The sequence below is a fragment of the Hippoglossus stenolepis genome, chromosome 19, assembly GCF_022539355.2.
Source record: "Hippoglossus stenolepis isolate QCI-W04-F060 chromosome 19, HSTE1.2, whole genome shotgun sequence".
Classification (NCBI taxonomy): Eukaryota; Metazoa; Chordata; class Actinopteri; order Pleuronectiformes; family Pleuronectidae; genus Hippoglossus; species Hippoglossus stenolepis.
Window position 1 is genome coordinate 9,632,119 of NC_061501.1, and position 21,858 is coordinate 9,653,976.

The 21,858-nt window shown below is 41.9% G+C and overlaps 1 protein-coding gene across 2 annotated transcripts in view; it reads left to right on the plus strand.

Annotated features, from left to right (window-relative positions):
- cntnap2a (contactin associated protein 2a) overlaps positions 1-21,858 on the plus strand; it is a 320,679-nt gene that overhangs the window by 170,669 nt on the left and 128,152 nt on the right. For both annotated transcript variants that reach the window (XM_035143135.2, XM_035143136.2), the window contains exons 5-9: positions 4,985-5,037; positions 5,280-5,430; positions 6,351-6,535; positions 10,424-10,567; positions 11,756-12,017. In XM_035143135.2, coding sequence (XP_034999026.1) covers positions 4,985-5,037; positions 5,280-5,430; positions 6,351-6,535; positions 10,424-10,567; positions 11,756-12,017 — 795 coding nt within the window. The remainder of the gene's footprint in view (positions 1-4,984; positions 5,038-5,279; positions 5,431-6,350; positions 6,536-10,423; positions 10,568-11,755; positions 12,018-21,858) is intronic.

Genomic DNA, 21,858 nt, shown 5'->3' on the forward strand with positions numbered 1-21,858 from the left:
TTGATTAGAGAGACGGATCATTTTTATAAACTCTGTCTGAGGTTAACAATAACAGCTACAATTATGGGTTTTTTCTAGGCCTATATGTTGTCCACCCCCCCACCCAGGGCCTTAAAAGTCAGCAGCGATTTTTTAGAATCCGTTCAAAAACACACAGCAGGCAATGAAGGGACACTTATATAGGGGGGATGTGGTCATGTTTATGTTATTTTGTCTGCTAGAAGTAGCAGCAGTTCCATTTTAAATGCATAGCAATGTTTCTCACTTAAAAATATGCACTTGTGCAGAAAACGGGGCTTTCTCCCTGCGTTTACTTTCTTGATCCGACCCCAAACACATCTGACATCTGGTTTGTACTGATATATATCTGTTGGCTGGGATTTTTTCTCTGTGTGAAAAGAAGCTGAATCTAGTTCATAAACCAGACCAGAGTAAATTAAACTCGAAGTGTAACCCCCCCCTTAGAGTCAACTTGTAAAGTTTTCTCTTCTTTCTAATTCAAAGATGAAAGAGAGGAGAAGTACAGGGAAAGAAAGGAGGATGAAAAGAAAAAGAACAAAAAAGAAGTGGTAGGAGGAGAAGGAGGCAAATGTACTGTAGATGCTATGTTCCCAGAATAATCATCGAATGTTGGTTGTACAAGATAATTCTGGGTTGTACAAAAATTGAATGCGATACCCTAATCTGACTCGTATGGACTGTGGAATGAAAAGCTGTGTGTGTGTGTATGTGCCTCTGCCAGAGCTAGAGGCTATAAAGGAGTCATGATCCGCCGTGCTGCGTGGAATTTACATGCTCATTTCCATTTTGATTAACATAGGATCAACAGAAAATCAATTATTTCATAGATGAGTCAGGAAATGTAGTAGAGCCAGTATGTGCGAGAGAAAGGGGAGTCGGACGGAAACAGGGAGTGCAAATTAAATTTTCTGTACAAACTCAATCACCCTCATGCAAGTCGAATTTCAAAAGGAGGCAAGCATATCAAATCCGACTTCAACCTGTGGCCTATTTATGCCAACAGTACTCCAGATCTGTTGTCAGGATGATGTATCACCGTCATCTGTCGAGTCTTAGAAATGTACTTATGTAGATTTTGTTTATGGATAGCGTCTATCCCGGCAGTCGGACCGAGGCCAAACGCATAAATAGCTGAAAGAGGATTGTTGTCTTCAGGCTCATGGGTGCGATATGTATGAGGTAAAGGGAGGCGTGAATATAATATCACAGAGCAGTGCTGGGAGGAACACTTATATTCATTATGCTGTAATTGAGTGATTACATTTTGCTCATTTTTTTCATTATTCTATAACAAAAACAACGACAAGATTTACACCAAAGCATAGTGTTAAATCTAAAATTTGAATATTGGGTTCAACCAATCAAATATATTCAGTTTCCAGTTATATAAAGCAGGCAAATCCTTTCAAAGTTAAGCAAAGGTCGCTCATACTGCAAGTAACGTGCGTTTTTTCTTGCTCCCATCCAATTACTTTGCCGCCTGTGCAGTGAAACCTATGGCCGTGGATACAATTAAACACCAGCACTATTAAATGCCGGTTAACTGCACTTTCAGTTTGCCTCGCAGGTGGCAACTCGGTCGTGTCGCTGAAAATTGGCTGATTAGCAAAAAATAACGACCTGGACGCAAACAGTGATACATGTGTTTATAAGGAGGCTGGTGTCAGACAGTTCAGTGTTTCGCTCATGGACTCGGGGTACACAGACCTAAAGTGAACGCAGAGATAAAACCATTACTTTACCTTTTTTCTCTGGCTGTGCAGACCATCCATCCTCTTGTTGCTATATAACAGCAGAATACAGCAATTATCGCTATTGATTATCAATTATCTGACACAGGAGTTGCATTTATTTTGAAATGAACCAATTCCTGGTTGCTATATTATCAAGGGCCTTTATTATCATGGGTCAAGTTGAATGTTCACAGTGGGAAATAACCCTCAGGCCACCAGGAAATACGGCGGAGCTCACAACCGCATAGGTAATAATTATTATTTCTTTCCCAAACTTCACTAAAGTATGGTCAACAGCCATTAAATTGTTTTATAGTTGCATTTTTCCACACCCACTGTTTTTCTGGGGCTTTGACAGTGAAATCAGCCTCTAATTTCCATCCTCTGATAAATACTAACTGCCAGTTTCATCTATTTAAAGATTACATTGGCTCTCACATGCATCTGGGAATCTCGTTCACCCTCCTGCGCTTCACATCTCTGCTGGAGGAACACCATCTGGGTCAGGGTCCAAAATGGCACGGTCTCCTGAGTCAGGGTCTGAAAACCTTGGCCAACTCGCGGGCATCACCGTCACAGCTGCCCTGGATAGAGACATAGCAGTCATCGCCCCTGTTACTCTGCATCACAACTTCGTTCCTACCTCTTTCTCCTTTATACTCCATCACCCGGTGACCTGCAGGTGGTGGAAAAGCCCTCCGTCCTACATAAAGTCCTCCCTCCTGACGTGGAGCACTTAGCTCAGCTGGCAAGCGTCTTCTGAGCAGCACCGCCCAGATGTAGATTTCATAAACAACAATTGGAAAACTGTCAGCTGGCACCAGTGTTTGCAGCGTTCACCGTGACCCAAGATGATGATGAGAGGTGTGGGGGTTGAAAGAACCAGGGAGAGGGAGGGAGAAAGCGAATGAAGTGATGGAGGGATGAGGATGGGGGCTAAACAAATGACAAGTGGGGCAGAGAGGAGAGTAATGGAGAAAGATGAAAAGGAAAGAGCGAGAGAGAGAGAGCAAGAAATAGTGCGAGAGAAAGAGCGGGGAGGCACGCGTTTGTACCCAGTGAGCGGCAGCGTGAGATCTTTTCAGAAGCACTGAAGTTAGAACAAAGGGAACAGATGTAATTTCCCAACCCCCCCCACACACACACACACACACACACACACACACACACACACACACACACCTCTGCCAAAACACCACCACTGCCACCACCCGCCCTCCCCAGGTGTTTATTATAAAAGGACAGGCTTGTGTGTTTGTGCGTTTGTGTGTGTGTGAGGAAGCAACGTGACTGTGCAAGAGTATGTCAGTTTCCCAAGCCCTGTTATCCTATCATATCCTGAACACTCTTTTCTACCTTCACCAACCAATCACGGACACACGGACACACACACACACGGACACACACACACACGGACACACACACACACACACACACACACACACACACACACACACACACACACACACACACACACACACACACACACACACACACACACACACACACACCACACTCGTGTTCTCCACAATCCACTTGAGCAGCTGGGGTGACGGCAGTAAGATTGAAGAGTGCCTCAAACACTGCACTTTATTTCTGCTCTTAACATCTTCACACAATCTCCTCCATCCTGTTGCGTGTGTCCTCTCCGCCCTCTGCATCTCTCTCTCTCTCCTGTTATATAAAACCCTCATACTTGCATGAGTGGAAGTGTATTGTAACTTCACGACAGTTTGTTAAGTGAGGATATTTTCTTTATCTGAAATCGTAGTCGTATTATAGACAGATATGAACATTCAGTATATAGCCTTTCACCTTCACCTAAATAAAAGCCATGTTCATACATGAGCCCATTATCCTGACTTCGCCTTTCTCTTGTGAAGAACGAAAAAGGAGATTCAGGTTCGTGTCAGACGTGTTCACGATAACAGGGAAATCGTCTGGAGCGTGGTGCCTGGGTAGAGCCTGCAGGAGGCAGCACATGACGTTTATATATTCTGCTGTGAAAATCACACTTTTGTTTACAGCAAATCAACATCAGTGTCAACCCTCATCGTCAATATGTGGCAGCCATTTTTAAGTTTCATACCTATAGAATGTACGCAATGTCAACTTGGAAATCATTGGAAAGTCTGGAGCAACTGACTTTGACATTTGCCTCGTCACATGCAGCCTTTATAATAATAATAGTTTCAGGGGGTTATCTGGAGTTCGGTCTAAAAGCAGCGGAGGTGTCTAACATGCTTTGCACACCAACACATGTTTTTCTCAAATCTAGCTGACATGATCTCTGCTCGGGTTGAACTTTGGTTGAACTTTTATCGGCCAAGAATTTTGGAGTCAAGTTTTCATACTTGCAATGATCACATCTAATTGCCTGAAAAAATGATTTGCATAAATATTTGAATTCACGCCATTCAATTTTAAGTGGTTCCCATGTGCGAAAGGTTCAAAGAAACCAATGCATTTCCAATACTTTTGCAGAACCCATCTGATGCACAACCTGCTATGGAAAATATTTATTTTCTGTCAACATATGTCACCTCTCACTGAGAGCCATTTTCGTAACAGTGCTGTTTGGGTCTGCATCCGCTTTGCATTTGTTTGGCATAAATTTAAAACTATTGAAATATTTTTTGCTAGAGGCTTTTTTCCATATTTTGACTTGACGTAGTAGTAAAAGTGCAGGTATAAGTATTAATATTAATGGTGACTCTGTTTTTATTCAAGTTTCACAGCAAAGCCAGTGCAGTGCTCTGGTGGGACAACGTGCGCGCGGTACCAAGGGCCCTGAAACCTAAGCAGCTAAATGACATTCAGCCATCGTTGATTTTGTTATTTACACCTCTGCTTTTACTCCAGCGACATGTCAAAATGTCTTCTGTGAAAATACCTCTTGGGTACATTATCATCTGAAAGAATAAAATCTCTATCGCAGTTATAGCAACCTGGCATTTTTAACTTCCTACACACTCAGATGGCAAACACAGGCGCTAGATATAACACTTCAACAGGCCCTTTGCCTCTTCATGCTGACATAACTCAATAGCTATTTTTACCAGGTCATATAAAAGTGTTGGGATGACAGATTTGACTTCAGACTTGACTAATCCCTTTCTTTCTCTCTCTCTCTTGTCTTTCCTTGTTATTCTCTCTCTCTCTCTCTCTCTCTCTCTCTCTCTCTGTCTCTCTCTCTCTCTGTATCTCTGTTGTTTCTCTGTCTGTTTTAGGGTCGGACGTGATCAACTTCGATGGACAGGGTGTGATCTCGTATCGTTTTAAGGTGCGGGATTTACCACCTTGATTTTTGCATGGTATTTTTACTAAACCATAACAGAAATCAACAACTTGCAATAAAATACGACTTGGAATAAATCATTTCTGAGCAGGCAGCATGTAGACCTCTTTTTAAAGACAAGTGCAGGCATTCTCGGTTCTCTAGTTAAGTTAGAAAGTTTGTAAATAATACAAAAAATAATACATATAATTCTATTGTTGTAATTTTTCACTTAAACACTTGTGCAGATGAAGAAGATGAAGATCATCAAGGATGTGATTGCACTGAGGTTCAAGACGTCAGAAAGCGAGGGTGTGATCCTCCATGGCGAAGGGCAGCAGGGAGACTACATCACCCTGGAGCTCCACAAGGCAAAGCTGCTGTTGCAGATAAACCTGGGTGAGCGACACATTCATGTCATTAATACAAAGACAAAGTAGGGAAAATATTTATATAGATATCTGCATTTAGTTTTGTTTGGTTTTTGTCTTTTGTCAACTAGTAACATGTTTTGTGAAAACACTCAAATACAAACTCAAGCAGTCCTCCTCCTCTGTTTGTTCTGTTGGTCGGATACTAGTAATATAATAGGTGCTCAGTCTAATGCCTGCAGCTGCTCTGGGTGAGTTTGTGGCTCACTGACAGTGTGATTATTACAATCTTTTATGGCTCGCCAATAACCCTAAACTCTTGAAATCAAATTTATGCCACGTCTGTCAAGCAGCCCTGTCACCTAGAGATTATGTTCAATTCCTCTTAAGTGCAACATGCTAAATGGAGTGCAACTAAACTGCAGCATTGTAAATGGACTGCATTTATAGGGAACATTTCTGGCCCTTAACAACCACTCAAAGCATTTTACACAAAGTCACATTCACCCGTTCACTCCGATGGTGCAGCTACACACTGGCGGCAGGGTGACACACTGATGAGACAGCCATCAGGGGCGATTTGTGGTTCAGTGTCTTGTCCTGGCCAAGGCCACAGGGGATGGGGATTGAGCCACTGACCTTCTGATTAGAGAACGAACCGAGTGTCCATTGTCCACGTTCGTGGTTGGGTCTCGGCAATTTAAGCAATTTGGTTAAAATCAGGGAAAGATCATGGTTTGTTTTGGTTAAATTTTGAATTACAAATATCTTCCAAAGATATGAATCTAGTATTTGTTCACTTTTGTGAAGCTACGCAGGATTTAAAAGTTACTTTTACATGTTGCTTGAAAAAATATATTCACCTGCTCCATCATGTTCTACTCGACATTTTGGTTAATTTACAGTCTGTGATTTATTGCTAATGCTACTATAACATGTTGTTTACAGGCAGTAACCAGTACGGCTCGATCCTGGGTCACACCTCCGTGACCACTGGCAGCCTCTTGGATGACAACCACTGGCACTCAGTGGTGATTGAACGCTACCGCCGCAACGTCAACTTCACCCTGGACAGACACACGCAGCACTTCAGGACCAACGGAGAGTTTGACCATCTCGATCTGGACTATGAGGTGAGGAGCATGTAAAAGACCTAATAATACACATGTTTATACGTGTTTAAATACGGATACATGAGGTGACAGTGGAATAAGCCATTTTTACAACTGTTAAAATCACATTTGCTGCTCAAACATATCATAAAACAAATCATCTCAACATAATATTAATTAAACCTCATTTGAATGCCAAATATTTCAACAGCCATACACTGATAGGCAGTCATGTGTGACTTCAATTAGTGAAAAAGAAACTGGTAGACCATGGAAATACGTGCATGACTAAAATGTCAGTGGAAATATTCTGTTACCTCAGTTTCTACTGAGTGATGCCTTAATGTGTGTGACCTGATGTCAGTCCAGAGCAGCTGACCGTTTAAAGAACAAATATATTCATTTTAGTTACTGCTAAATACCCTGCTTTACTAAAAGGTCGACACAATGTGCCCCTTTGTAAATCAAATTCTCATTTAACATTAGAGAAGCAAACATTAAGTCAAGTCAATTTGTTTAACCCTTGCATCACATACTTTACCCCATTTCCCTGCAGGCAGTGGTAGAACAAATGGAGTCCTTATGCAATTTCCCTCAGGTGGAAGTCTGTCTGGTAATTTCCTGGTTCCGCAGACAGAGAGAAAGAGCTTGTCTGCAGAGCACAAGCAGGGCAGTAAGAGGGAGGAAGGTCGATAATATATGGTCCCTCAGTGACTTAAAAACAAGGAATGAAATTTTTAAATCAATTCCGAAAACCACGGGTAGCCAGTGGAGTTAGGCCAGAAATGTTCTCATATTTTCTAGTCCTTGTAAGAAGCTTTGCAAGGGTTATTCTGTACAAGTGGGGGATTCCATTGAAAGAAAGGAATGACTTAATCTTGGCACAATCCGGATTTGAGAGATATTTCAATTTGGTGATTCAAAAAAAAAGTTATTAAAAAGTGCAGGTATAAATCCAAAGTGACTTCTGGCCACATGGTTGCACTGCAAATCCTGGGAAACTAAGATACTGCTCATACAATCCTGCTGAGCTTTGGGTTTGAACACCATCACTTTAGTGTAGTCGAGCAACATCTACATGAAAATGTGGATAACTTGACTATGTGTTAGGGCCAAGAATAGTACCTTGAGGAACGCCACAGGGGATATAAGTGTATCTGGAGAAGACAAACCCAGTCGTGTACTGTATGAATTCAAAAAAAGAGAGAGTGGTCATTCATAAAGGAAATAAGCTGAGGATATACAACTTTCTGAAGAACTTTGGCAAGAAAGGGTCATTTATATGCGGGGCCAAAAGTGTTAGGATTGTAGGTGTCAGAGTTTAATATTTTCAGCTGGGGTTGAACTACAGCATATTTAAAATTGTAGGTACAACTCCTGAAGATTCAAATCTAGTGGGCTAAATCATCTAAGGGACAGGAGGAAGATTTAATTTGATAAAATCTGATACACCTCACAGTGTGGTAAAATAAATGGAGATGGCATGATTTCACAGGACGTATTTAGAACTTGTGAAACTATTTAAAGCCGTCTCTTTGCATTAATAACACTTATTAATTTGAAAGATCTCTAAGATTTTAGTACATCTTTAGCTCTTCTTATGCTCATCACAGTCATTAACCCATAGGTCGTGGTTTCCTCAATTTAAAGGGTGTTGCATTGCACAACGTGGCAGATCCTCATTGTCAAAATCTGGTAGAACAAGAGAAATCTCATGGACCAAGCTGCTGCAAAGCTTGATAGGTGTTATTGAAATCATCAACAGTCAGTGAAGTGATGATTCTCGTGGGCCCCTCATAGACTCGGGCGAGGCAATGGCAGGACAATTCCGTAACGTAATGATGGATCGAGGTAGACATCCGTCCTCGAGGAAACTGAGTGAGAACTCTGGTTTAAGAGCCTTGGGGACTACTGGTGCTCAGAATATTGTGTCTTAGCAGTTGTCAGAAACAACCTGCAGCCTCCAAAACTGCCGGGAGTCCAATTATCCCAAACCTATGAGAGACAATGTCAACCTAAGTATATCTCTGCTCATTATGTGTCTATATGTGAGAAGCTGTTTCTCTCACTTCAGATTCACATTAACTCTCCTGACTCTCCAACTGCCTTTTTAAACAACTACTGATGGTAGCTTGACCTCCTCTAGCTTTACAGTGCATTGATACCACAAAGGAAATTGCATATTGGTTTCACACTGTACTATAATGCTAATCCATGAAACTCACATAATTAATGTCACTCAGTAATGGAATGCAAAGCATTCAGCTAATAATACTTAAAACAGGAAATTGATTTTGGAATGCATAATGGGTATGGAAAGCATTCGTGTGTGAGTGAGTGTCTGGTTAATCCATATATGAGTGCATTTGTATGTTTGTGTGTGAGGGTGTTAACAGGCACTGCTGATATCGCTGATCTATTCCAGTGTTAAGTAGGATACTGAGAAATGGGGCAGGACAAACCACTGTCCAATTAAACTTAAGCTGTTGAATTAAGGGGTCTTCAGGGAAATCTATACAACAGGGTGAACCAAGAGGTTTTGTGTGTGTGCGTGTGTGTGTGTGTGGTGAACCCAGACTGGATCCCAACACTGTTATTGACTGAGTCCCCTTGCAGATAGCAAGACTGTGGCCGGCTTTTACTCAGAGTCTACTACTGTACTCCATCTCGTCTACACACTCCCTCATGGAGACGCCTGTGTGTGTGTGTGTGTGTGTGTGTGTGTGTGTGTGTGTGTGTGTGTGTGTCTGTGTGTGTGTGTGTGTGTGTGTGTAGACTAAATATCAGGGTGCATTTGTGTCTACCCTCGGCAGTAATTACTAAGACTAGTGGAGCATCACCACAGACATATACAAACACACACACACACACACACACACACACACACACACACACACACACACACACACTGAGATAGTCCCATATCGACTGGTAATTGCACACCACCCTCCATCATCTTGTCTCCCCTCAGAACTCAGTGCTATGGCTGAAGGAAAAGAAAAACAAGCTGAACACTTGTACAAATAAAATTGAAAACTGAAACTCACTTTACATTTTCATCAGCCCTGTGTCCCCTCTGTGCTTCCCACCAGATGTCTGTTTATTAGCCTCCATCTCCTCACCTCAGTCCTTCTCTGATCACATCTGTTCCCCGCAAGCCACCGTGTTCTGTTCTTCTTTTAATGTGTTTTTCCCTCCCTTCCATCCGGCACATCAGTGATCACAGATATCCAAATGTGTGGTTATAGAGTAAATAAACAGGATGACTTGCCAGTACTGTCTTTGACAAACCAAATGCAAGTTTGGGGGATTTGATTGTCCTGTGCAGAAAAACAAGAGGGACCTCGTCCATCCATCTGTGCATTCAATCACGCTGGCCTAAAGGTGGCGCTACAATATTTGTTACAAGCAGAGTGTGATGCCACCACATAAAATAATGCTAGCAGGGTTTACATAGGTTAAAAAGTCAATCATGTGAATCTTAGGCTTTAAAACGCCCTACATACTACTAAAATAGTACGTAATGGGCCTTAATTATGTTAATGTTCATTTAACGCTACTTCTGTCGCACATTAGAACATAGAAAAATACATATTTTTGTGGAATGCACGGTTTGTAATGTCGCCATGTGTTGCGTTTGTCCTTCAACGATACAGATATTGGCACGCTGGACTAAAACTAGGAGATAAAACCTTTCCAAAGAAGCACATAGAATACAGATACTCTTAGTTTCATATCTCACACACACACACACACACTCACACACAAAACCTATTTCACCTTACATGTTGCTGCTGTAATCCCTGATTGTGTGGTTGAACAGTTATGCCAGAATATGGAAATTAAAAATGATTCGTAATGTCCTTTTTCCTTTTCCTATCTCTCTCTACCTCTTTGCCCTCTGTCTAGCTGAGTTTTGGAGGGATGCCATACAGTGGGAAGCCAGTGGGCGGCGGCAGGAAGAACTTTAAAGGCTGCATGGAGAGCATCAACTACAATGGAGACAACATCACAGACCTGGCCCGCCGAAAGAAGCTGGACACCTCCAGCTTTGTAAGGGAAATGTGCTGAATACTGAACATGCTCATTATTGTCACACTAGCTCTGCCTCCGACCCGAGTGCGGGGGCAAATTATTCACTGCAGCCAAAATAGTTTAACAGATTCATAATTAATCGTATACAGCCGACACATCAGTGTGTTTGCCTCCTGTCTCCGTGCTCCCTCTTGACTTCAGGGCTGCTTTTCCTCTGCTGCCTACAAAGACTGAAGTCCACTGTTTGGTTTGAACCTATCACAGGCTCGCTCGCTTCTCCTCATCCAACACACGGCTCTGTAGATGACGGCTGGATGTAACTTCTGCACATCAAGTGTTTTCCCATACTTAGAATTTTTTACAAAAGAAATATTTTTGCCCTGTCCACACAAATCTACATATTTTTGAAAGACTAAGTTTTAGCCCAAACCCAGAGTTTGGGCCTCTCATCCGCACACAAACTGCGATTTTTCCATTTTGATGACAACTGAAGCTACCACAGGTTCTCTATCATGTTTGGAAGGGGAGGGTGAGGTGAGGGAGTTTCAGCTGCACCAGAACGTTCTTCTCTGGTCTTTGATGGATTCTTGATGTAGAATGTATCGCCACCACCGTCACACCAATCTTTTTGAAAACCGAGGGGAAAATATCCGTTCAAATAAATACCAGCAGTGGTGCAGACAATGCATAAGTCTCCCCACATCTTATCGGCAGTGGAGAGCCACTATATCGTCTTCGATCTCTGATGAACTGACTGAACAAATGGAGACACTAATCAAGTTCATTAATGCCTGCACCTCTAATTCCCTCTGATGACTCACACAGCCACTCATTTCTAATCAAACTGGATCCCCTCTCAAATTCCAGGAACACACACATACACACACACTCATGCAGGGGGAGGCAATCAGGAAACGTCTACAGTTGGTGCGGCAGCTCGATATTCTGCGTTTGCTAATGGTTTGATGAAGAGCACAGGGTTGGAGAAGCTCGATGACAATTAGTGCCTCAATTCCACAACTGTGTTTGTTTTCCCTTTGCGCACAATCTTCACGCAGGTTATCGTGGATGTAGCCTCAGTCATGGGTAAACATGCAGACGCTAGTGAAAAATAAATAAATAAAAGGATTAGCTTCATTTCCGACTTCTCTATCTGAAGAGCAGGTGACGACTTCCTGTCATTCCTCTTTCTCTAAATCTCAACAGCGTAACCTGTCCTTCTCCTGTGTGGAGACCCACACCTTCCCGGTCTTTTTCAACGCCACCAGCTTCCTGCAGCTGCCGGGCCGAGCCAATCACAACACGTTGTCCGTGGGTTTCCAGTTTCGCACGTGGAACCCCGACGGACTCCTCCTCTTCAGTAATCTTGACGACGGCACGCTGGAGATCTCCCTGGACGACGGCAAGATCGTAGTTCATATCAACGTGTCGAAGGTGACCACGAACAACCAGGTGGACTTATTAACAGGTGAGTCGTCAACAAATACGATCATAAACAAAGACATTAAATTGTTTAATTGTGAAGTTGTATGGTTTAAAATAAGTGTTTAAGTAAGTATAAGTATTTTTTTTACCCTGACGAACACATTTATTTAATTTGAATTTAATTTATCATGTTTTTTACCCAAAGTCTGCAAAATATAGTTTCTCCTGACATGACTGACAATTAACAAATCAACCATTATAGCCACAAATGTTTATCACAACTGTTAAATGAAAGTATGATGAAACATTTGTATCTTGAGGCATTTTATTATTGGAGTTCTGTAACTGCTGCAGATTCAACACATACATCATTATGGTCAAAATTAAGCAACTAAGAAATGAAACTTCACTTTGAACAAGTCGGCTTTCAATGGCCCTTTTCATTCAATTTCTTTTCACCCTATCCTCTCTTTCACGACCCTCCTCTTTCTTTCCTTTCCTGCCTCCTCTTCCTCTCTCGCTCCTCCTCTTTCTGTTTCCGCAGACACACTCATTTATTCTGTCCACTGCTGCTTTAATAGGCCATTATGCCCAGGGGTAAGGATTATTACAGAGTTACCCTCTAGGCTAATTGGGCTTGAGCCTACGATTACATCAGTATTACTAGAATACACAAACACAGACTCGCATGCAGCCCCTCCTTCGATTCTGTTTGTAGCGGCAACATTATAAGGGACTTATTAGTATCTCTAAGAAAGAAAGCAACGGCGGCTCCCGGCTTCAATGACACAGTGGGAGCTCTCGATACTTGTAATGAAATGCTAAGGCCCTTTTAATGGCAAATATGGGGGGGAGGAGAGGGAGAGAGAGAGAGAGAGAGAGAGAGAGAGAGAGACTTACAATGACCACATAGTCCATCTTTCTTCTCCTGGTGGGGATGATTTGTTTATGAAGCTGTTTAGCGTCAGTTTGTCGTCTGCTGGAAAGTTAAAACCATACAGAGCTAATCCACTGATCTTTTCATGTGCCACTTTCAATTGATTTAAATTTTTAATCATCAAAAGCTGACATCCAGTAGGAGAACACAGGAATTCACAGGAAGTGCTAACACAGCGGTAATTCCTGAAATCTCTGTCTGTCTGTATGTGGCTAATATCTCAAGAACTGCTCCACTTAAGGGCTTCACACGTGGCATGTGTGTTGTTTCGGGCCAGAGGAAGTGCAGTGTTGACTTTGGTGTGATTTGGACATGAGATACTTTCAATATTAATTAACTTTGAATAAACTGGCGGCCAGCACTCTGTAGAAGCAGTGACTGGTACCCGTTAACCTGTGTTTCCCATAAATATTTAGACTGCGGCCAAATGCTCGCTTGCGTTGTTGTGCTATCGCATGCTTGCACTATATGGTCCATAATGTTACCGTCCTCGCAGACAGTCAAACCTCATAGTCTCAGCTGCAGCTCAGTTATATTTCAACAGGAGATGACACCAAGGAGGCTATACTATAAAAAAAAAAAGGGAACATAAAAAGGGTAATAAAATACAACGTATTTTGTGTTGATCATGTCTGAATAGATCAGTTTACTGACATAAATTCCTACAAAGTGAGCTAGAGCTCAACACTAGAAATGTGCAAAAAGATATGAAAATAAATGAATAAAAAAAGCTTAATTTGCCTCTTTACTAGATCCAAACTGGGCCATGTGAACAATGATTATTCTGTGTGAGCTCACTGGGGAACAAATCACAATGAACAGAGGCCTCGCAAGGAGGCACACTTTCTGCCAATAATGCATCAGTCTTTGATTGTCTCTTTTTTTGTCTGGGCTCTTATCCACACCCTGAATAGTCTTAGAAACTAACAATAGAAAATAAAACACATTATTACGTACAAACACTCGTTCAGCACATGGACGTGTTAAAAGGTAACGGTGAACAAATGTCCCACCTACTTTCAAATAAAATCTACAAAACTTTGATCACACAACCATTAATTCCAACATTGTGTCACTAATGCTGGACAATTGTCTGCTAATGCATTATCCAGTAGAGTACATCAAGGCTCAATGAGAGGATTTTGGTTCTTGTCTCTGCTCTTTGGCTCCATGGTCGCAGGATTCCTTTGGCTCTCTGCTAAGAGCTCACTCAAAATGTGTGTGTGTCCATTGATGTGTGGTCTTGTCTGTGTGTGCGACGGCAAGTACTTGTCCCGAGGCTGTCGACCTGTGACCTGCGTAAAACGTCCTGCTGTCTCCTGTGAGAAAACTTCTGTCATTTCATCGACTAATCCACCCCCACCCCTCTAAAACAGAGAGACAGAAGATGAAACTAAGGGAAGATGAGGCCTTTGAGACACCACTGCAGATTAGTGTGTGTGTGTGTGTGTGTGTGTGTGTGTGTGTGTGTGTGTGTGTGTGTGTGTGTGTGTGTGTGTGTGTGTGTGTGTGTGTGTGTGTGTGTGTGTGTGTGTGTGTGTGTGTGTGTCTCATTGTGCGTTAATAGAGGGTACTCGATTGTGATTCCTGCAGGGACTCTGATCTAATTTTCCCATCGTTTTCCTTTTACTTATTCATTAACGCTCTTCCACTGCGCTCTCATTTCTTCTGCTTTCGTTTCGCAATTATTTGAATTAAACAACACCTTTCTTTGGGTAGTACTGGAATGTGTATATTTGAATGTGCTAAAATAAAAATGAAATTTCGTTTTTCCACATGATCTACTATGAAATCATCCAATAAACCAAAGTCAATGGGAAAGAGGCTCTTTATAAACCTGATACAGATAGCAGATGAGTGCTGGCATTTGTTTTGAAGTTGTGTGCAGATGCTTCCTTTTGATCACCATCTTCATTAATTATCAAATTATTGGGCACCAGCATGGTTTCCATGGAAACAATACTCACTCTGTGTCCGGTGCGTCTGCAGAGTCTGAGAAATCTAATGTTTATAAAAGTTCTCGTACAACAAAGTGTGAAAATGTGTTTTTGTACTTTGTCTGAGAAGATGAAAGATGCAGTGATAATTAATCTTAATATTTAAATATATAATTGTAGCTTCGGGCGAAGAAGAAAATATGATTTAGCTGTGCGCACTTCCTTCCACGCTGTTGACAGTGACATATAACGGGAAGGCGACGTAATGATGAATACAGCTGACGAGTGACATAAGGTAAATTTAGAATTGCTTGTTTGACAACAGGAAGCTCATTTGCCAATTGTATTGACTGTGCTGCTCTCACCCTTCACTCCAGCAGTTAAAGAGTTCAACGTGTCGTTTTAACATTTCATCTAATATGTTATATAATTTGCATATTAGCATCACAAATATTGTTTGTCTACTTAATTCATTGATGTTTCTCTCTGTAAGGGCTTCTTGAAAGGGGCATTTATTATGCAAAAAGAACATTTTCATCTGCTTCGCTCTCTTATTCTACATAATTGTTGCACTTCTTCATTCTTTTTTATCATTTTTTTCTGTAAATTGGCGTATTGGATACCACCGGGGAAATCTGTCATTCCAACAGAATCCCTCTCAGTCAGAGGTGAGGCTCATAGCAAAAGAGCACAAAGCCACAGGCAGCATAAATGTAGGAAGTAGAAATATATTTGCCATGTTCAAAATGTGTGTGTGTGTGTGCGTGCGTGCGTGTGTGTGTGCGTGCGTGCGTGTGCGCACCCATCAACTCCGCTAGAAGTAATAACATCAGTTCCTTTGAGATGCAGAATTACTATAAGTCACACCCACATACACACACCCGCACACATGGTGACTAGCACACTGCAAATAGCAAGCGTAAGGCATTACAATAATGGAAAGGCCTGAGGCTCAGATTTTAGGGGAAAAAACACACTACAGCCACCCCCGATTATAATGTTATATTGTTTCATTCCCCTTGAGTGCTTAGTGTGTGTGTGTGTGTGTGTGTCTCTGCTTGTGCATGTGTTTGTGCGCGCAGGCGAGGCTTAATATGTCGTATTCTCAGGCTTTGTGCGGTTCAAATATTGCCATTGGTGAAGACATGCAAAGCTCCACAGAGTCTCTCAGAGGAGCGAATATTTAGGAGTGGAGGAGATGGAGAAGGATACATTTATGAATTCTGGAGGGCCCCATACATTTATAGCAGACAAAATTCATTTATACTGTACATCCAAAATCGATACAGAATAGAAACCGGGGGAAAGTGAGAGGAGGGGAGAGGAGGAGAGGAGGGGGTGGAGGTATACAAAGAGAGGAGATGGGAGGAGACAGGAAACGAAGTAACAAAAGAGGAGCAGAATGATAAGGTTACAGAAATAATATCCCTGACCTCCAGGGAGATGAAACAATAAAAAAAAAATCAGAATTTCAGAACAGCTACGTTTTTTATTGTCACACAACCTCTTGTGACGGATACGACTTTAACAAAGGAGCAAAGGTGGAGGTCAGGTGACACATTGAGTATGAAGAGCGACAAAGATGGTGTTGGGAAGGAGCGCTGGGGTGGAGGGATGAGTCAAATAACCGACACAGGAGACTTCTTTTATCCTTGCTCTTCCAAAACCTTAACCACTATTAATTTACTTTCTAAACATGCCGGTTAGGAATGGGATCCTTCCTGGATCTCGTTTACTGTGTCCGACTAATAATCTTGTGTGCGTTATTACCTAATCGCCAGTAATGGCTCTGAACAAACAGGAAAAAACGATCCAGAGGACAACAGCTTCATCTGAGTTATTCGGTTCAACACCTGTAGCAGATTGCAGTTATTCCAGCATTACTCTACAGCTCGGAACTGTATTTGCCTCCGCTCTCCCTCTGCACATTAGCCGCTCCGTCTCTCTGACACTGAAGCTGAGTGTCGATGACAGTCGGCTCTTCCCTCTGTTCTATTTCCATGTTTCTCCACGCCTTCAGCTCAGCTGAGATGTCAGTGGTGATAGTGCCGGTCGGCCTGCCCCCTTGTCTCCTTGTGCATCTGCTCAGACCTTTTATGCTTTACTAAATTTCCTCCGACACCCTCTACCTGAGCCCGTGCATGTCAAAGTTTGACGCAATAGTGAAAGTAGCAGTGCGAGTAATGGGAAACTCACTTAAGTAGGTCTCTAAAAGACCCAAATTGACTGTCAGTGCCTCAGCAGCTGCTGCTCAGTCAAACAAGTTTTCTACCAACTACATTTTAATCCGTTTACCTTAAAGATCGGACACTCTTACACTGGAATTAACTGCTTCGTACTTGAGGTGGTTCACTTGGAACTAAACTGTGTTGGTACACCTTAGACCTCAGACTTCGCCATGTGTACTATGTCAGGTGTCAGAGTCATATTTGACATTTCCATGGTAACGGGAGCAATGTGCACCAGATGTGAGCCAAGTATGAGAAACTCTTACGGCTCTAGTGGAAATAGGAAACTGAGTATCACATTTTTATGCCTTATTTTTGTCATTTAACTCCATCTTGAATTCAACAGCTTGAGTTAATTGCCAATCCAAACTGCACTGACTTAAAGCAAAATCCATTCCCACAGTATTTGTTCATGCGGTGGTATTATGTGTCTTTAGATGATAAAGGTGTCCTGTTTATATCATTACAAATGTACTTGTGGCACAACAATGCAAAACAAATGTGATCTACAAAGAAAATATCCTTTTTTCTTTCTGTGTCATAAGACTCAAGGTCAGTGTGAGACAAAGCTGTTCAATGCGTTTTTAGAATATATCAATTAATACAGCAGTAATTGGGTTAGTTGGATTAAGGTCATAGACTGTTTACAGCAACATAAAACGAGCCAAATAATTCGTAAAATATAAATATTTGCTCTATCAGTTGAAGGTTTGTTAAAGCATATTTTTTTAAATGCTGTAAACCATGTCAGTTTATTCATTACAGTTCTCAGAATGTTTAGCACATCTCAATGCTTATTGTTAATCATTATAGCTGCACACGATGATTCCTTCACGCCTGTTATTTCATCCCAAACCTTGGGAACAAAAAATACTATTCATCCTTTCATGGCAGGAGCCAGTTAAGGACGGCACGGTATTGGTTATTGACGGTAATGCACTTGTATTAATTGTAGCAAACAACAGTCAGAGTCTTTCCTCTGTGAATATAAGTAACTTGTTCGGTTTGAGAGAATCAAGGTGGAAACAGAAAGTCACAGATTATGACTTGTGTTGTTACAGTGTTGAGATACTCGAGTATTGGAGAGCTCTCTTTGCTTGCCGGTGCCGTTAGCTCTTTGAAAAACGGTTTGTCGCCAAAGCGCAATGAATCCCAGCCGATGGAGCCTTCGTTGACAGGGTTGCATTTGGAGGAGCCTTTGAAAAGGGACAGTCTAGTTGGCGAGGCTCCATTTGAAGACCTCCGTTCTTCAAATGGAGCCTCAGAAGGATGCGACCCTGAATTGAGACACAGCTTTTGTGTTAAAGTAACAGAGGGTACAACAGGAAACCATGAAGGTGCTCAAAGAGATAGCATCATCATAAATCTGACATTTAATGCATTTGCACTGAAAGCATTAGCTACCTTAGAATTATGGACAATTCTTTGACTATTATGGTATATATTTACTGCCATCCATTTCGGGGAGTGAATCTAAAGTAGTAGACTCCTTCGACAGTTCCTGTAAAGATATGTGGGACAGTAAAGAACCAGGGAGCTCAGTTCTGTCTACCTCTCATGTACTAACTGATCCTTGTGTAATAAATGGTCGACCAAGTAGTCAAGCAAGCAGAGAAAGTCAACTTTATAGAGACTGTAAATAGGGATTGAAACAAAAAACTGATTATTTGACCAAAATCTTAAATGGTTGAGAATTTAATGGTAAGATTTTGCATTTTTTTTAAATATTGCAACAGTAACAAATAGAAACAAGTGGACAACAATGAAAACAGTCAGTGCTGTATTTAGATTTGTATTCTTGTAGGTTTTCTCCAGTTGAAATATGTATGTATGTATCGTGTTTGTGTACTTGTGGTCTAGGTTTTCAGTTTCTCATCCGCTTTGTTCTCGCTGAGCTGTGGTTCAGTCCTGGAAACATCCAGCTTCTTCTCTGTGTCTTGTCACTTCTTTCTTCTCCACCTCCTTCTCGCTGCTGCCGTCTGGAAAGCAGGGATGCCACTTGTGTCGCTTGGACTACAAGCATGACAGACAATGTTGTTGTTTTGTTTTTTTTACTTCAACTTGCTCTTTCAAGATTTAGTTTTAATTACCTATAATCAGCCTACGCCTGTTTTCTTCTTCTTCTGGAGCTGCTGTTCAGCTGCAGTAATTGCTGTCAGCCTGTTTTGCAGTCGCTGTCATTCTGGAGCTCATCACTGAAATATCATAAAGGCTGAGGATGAACTGTTTTGAACCAAAGCTGTCTTAAGTAGCGTCCCACAGCATATTCCATTAAAAAAAATCCATTCTGGGTTTGTCATTGCTGTTGATATGACACCATGTCCAACTTATCTTGTCCGTAAAAGCCTTTTTATTGAATTGTCCCTTCTGCTGGTGTCGAGCATGGTTGGTTTTATAACAGGGGGAGAGCTATTTTAAAACACATAAGACAGTTGGACGACTTTTGTTCCGAATCCTTGAAATTGGCATTAGGTCTTTTTGGGGCAATTTCTTGTTACATGTGTGATAGAGAAAGGTGCATGGATGTTTTTGTGAATGGATGAAAGGCAAACTTGTTCTGTAAGAGCTTTGAAGGCTCATCAAGGCAAAAAAAAGTGCTTCATAAAAACAGACTTATTCATCGTGTCATTTATGTGGAACAGCGTACGTCTTAGGGTGCAAAACAAATTCTGACAATAAAGTGTATCTTATTCAAATCCTATTCAAGATAAAATGAAATGTCAGATGATTTGACAGACGACTTAAAACTGATCTTTCATTATTGATCATTGGATCCCTGCTACACCCTGAAAGTCTCGTTGATTATCTCTCTACCTCAGCCACTCAATCTCCGGGGGGGTTTTGTAGTTCAGCCTCGCTCTTCCCCGAGTTCCTCCCTCTGTTCCCCCACCATGTCTCTCAGAGCTCTCGGCTCATCCCAGAATTCCCCCCTCTAGTCCTGCCTCTTGTCTGTAAACCTTGGTCGGCGCCTCTGCTCTCTCCTTGAGCCCACGTCCCAGACAGACAGACAGACGGACAGAATAGCAACAGCAGCAGCTACAGAGAACCTCGCCTCTCCAGAAATTCCTTTATGAAATGAAGTGGAAACAGATCTTTTTTTCTTGAAGCGTACATGTACTCCCCGTGACCACAGGTGCTGTGAGCGAGCTCGCTCAAGGATGACTCTCTTTTTATAATTTGTCTCGAGCAGAGTTGGTACAAGCCGCGTGTCCCTGACTGTATTGAGAGGATAGACTGATGCAATGCCCACATAGTTTATATAAGAAAGATCCTTCACAATAATCATGGTAGCCGAACAGAATATTACCTAAAAACATGATTTCTCAAACATCAATGCTTATCTTGTTTACGCCGATGGTATTATGTCATGTTTCTGCAGCTTGTCGGCGGCTTTACACTCAAGATACAGAATGTGTATTTTTCTACATGAACAAAAAAAAGCTTCCAAATATAACTCATAGAATTAATGCATCTGCTGACATAAATAATAAATTGTACTCCATTAGATGATGGTATTTTTATTTCCACCAAGATGGTTATGTTTTCATCTCCGTTCGTTTGTTTTAGCAGGATTACACAAAAACTACTTCCATTTCGTGGAGGGCATGGCCCAGGAAGACCATGTTTACTTTTGGTGGGGCTCCGGATCAGAGGGTGGAACAAGGATTATTATATTTTTCACATTATTTAAGGACAGAAGATTTCGTTCATTCTATTTATTAAAAAAATAGTTTGATGACTCTTTTCAAGTATTCCAAATGAGGGCTTAACACTATGCAAATGATCCCATGGTGCAATTTCTTCATTTTCAATTAAGTCCGAACAAAACTAGAGCGAAGGGACTGGTCTGCCGGTCACCTCTTGTTATCAGGCTCCTGCCTATGAATGACAATCCTCCAGCAAGCAGCCAAACAGCCATATCTCACCAAATCTGAACATGCCTCTTCCTCTCCTTCTTCTACTCTTCCTTCGTTATCTGCGCTCTTTTTTTTTTATCTGCGGCAGACATATGGCATTTGCACGTTTTGCGCATGTGTGTTTGGCGTGTGTGTGTGTATAGAGTGCGACTGGCCCTGATCATATTTGTGTGTGTGTGTGTGTGTGTGTTTCCTCGGGCGCTTGTAACGCTGCTATCACTGATAAGCTCATCATTCAAAGCTATCGCAGGTGATGTAAAACAGATGAGGGAACACAAGGTTGCAGGAGTATATTTTCCATTACCTTCGAGAGGTTATGGAGAGGGACGGGCTGGGGTGGAGAGCTTGATAGTCATTACACCAAACCAGTATGTAGTCAGAAATGTGATTGTCAGTGAAGGAGCACATCAAGGTCGCTTTCCTCCTGAAGTCACTTCTTTGTTGTCGTCAAGCCAGAACAGACGCAGCCTCTTATTTTCTCCCGTTATTACTTCTCAGTTCTCAAGTGCAATTACAGTGAAATGTTAAACTGTCATTTTATTTCAGTCTGACAGAGCTGATGGAAAATGTTAGGCTTAATGGCATTCCTGTGTGTGTGTGTGTGTGTGTGTGTGTGTGTGTGTGTGTGTGTGTGTGTGTGTGTGTGTGTGTGTGTGTGTGTGTGTGTGTGTGTGTGTGTGTGTGTTTGCATGTGCGTGCGTGCATATTTAACCAGCACAGCCCTGAACGAGGCCACAGCGATCACACCCCTCAGCAGGTGGCCATCTTGGCTCTTAGTTTCTTTGGTCACTGCTCTGATTACACACACACACACACACACACACACATGCACACAAACATGCACAAAGGCACCCTGCTGATAGAG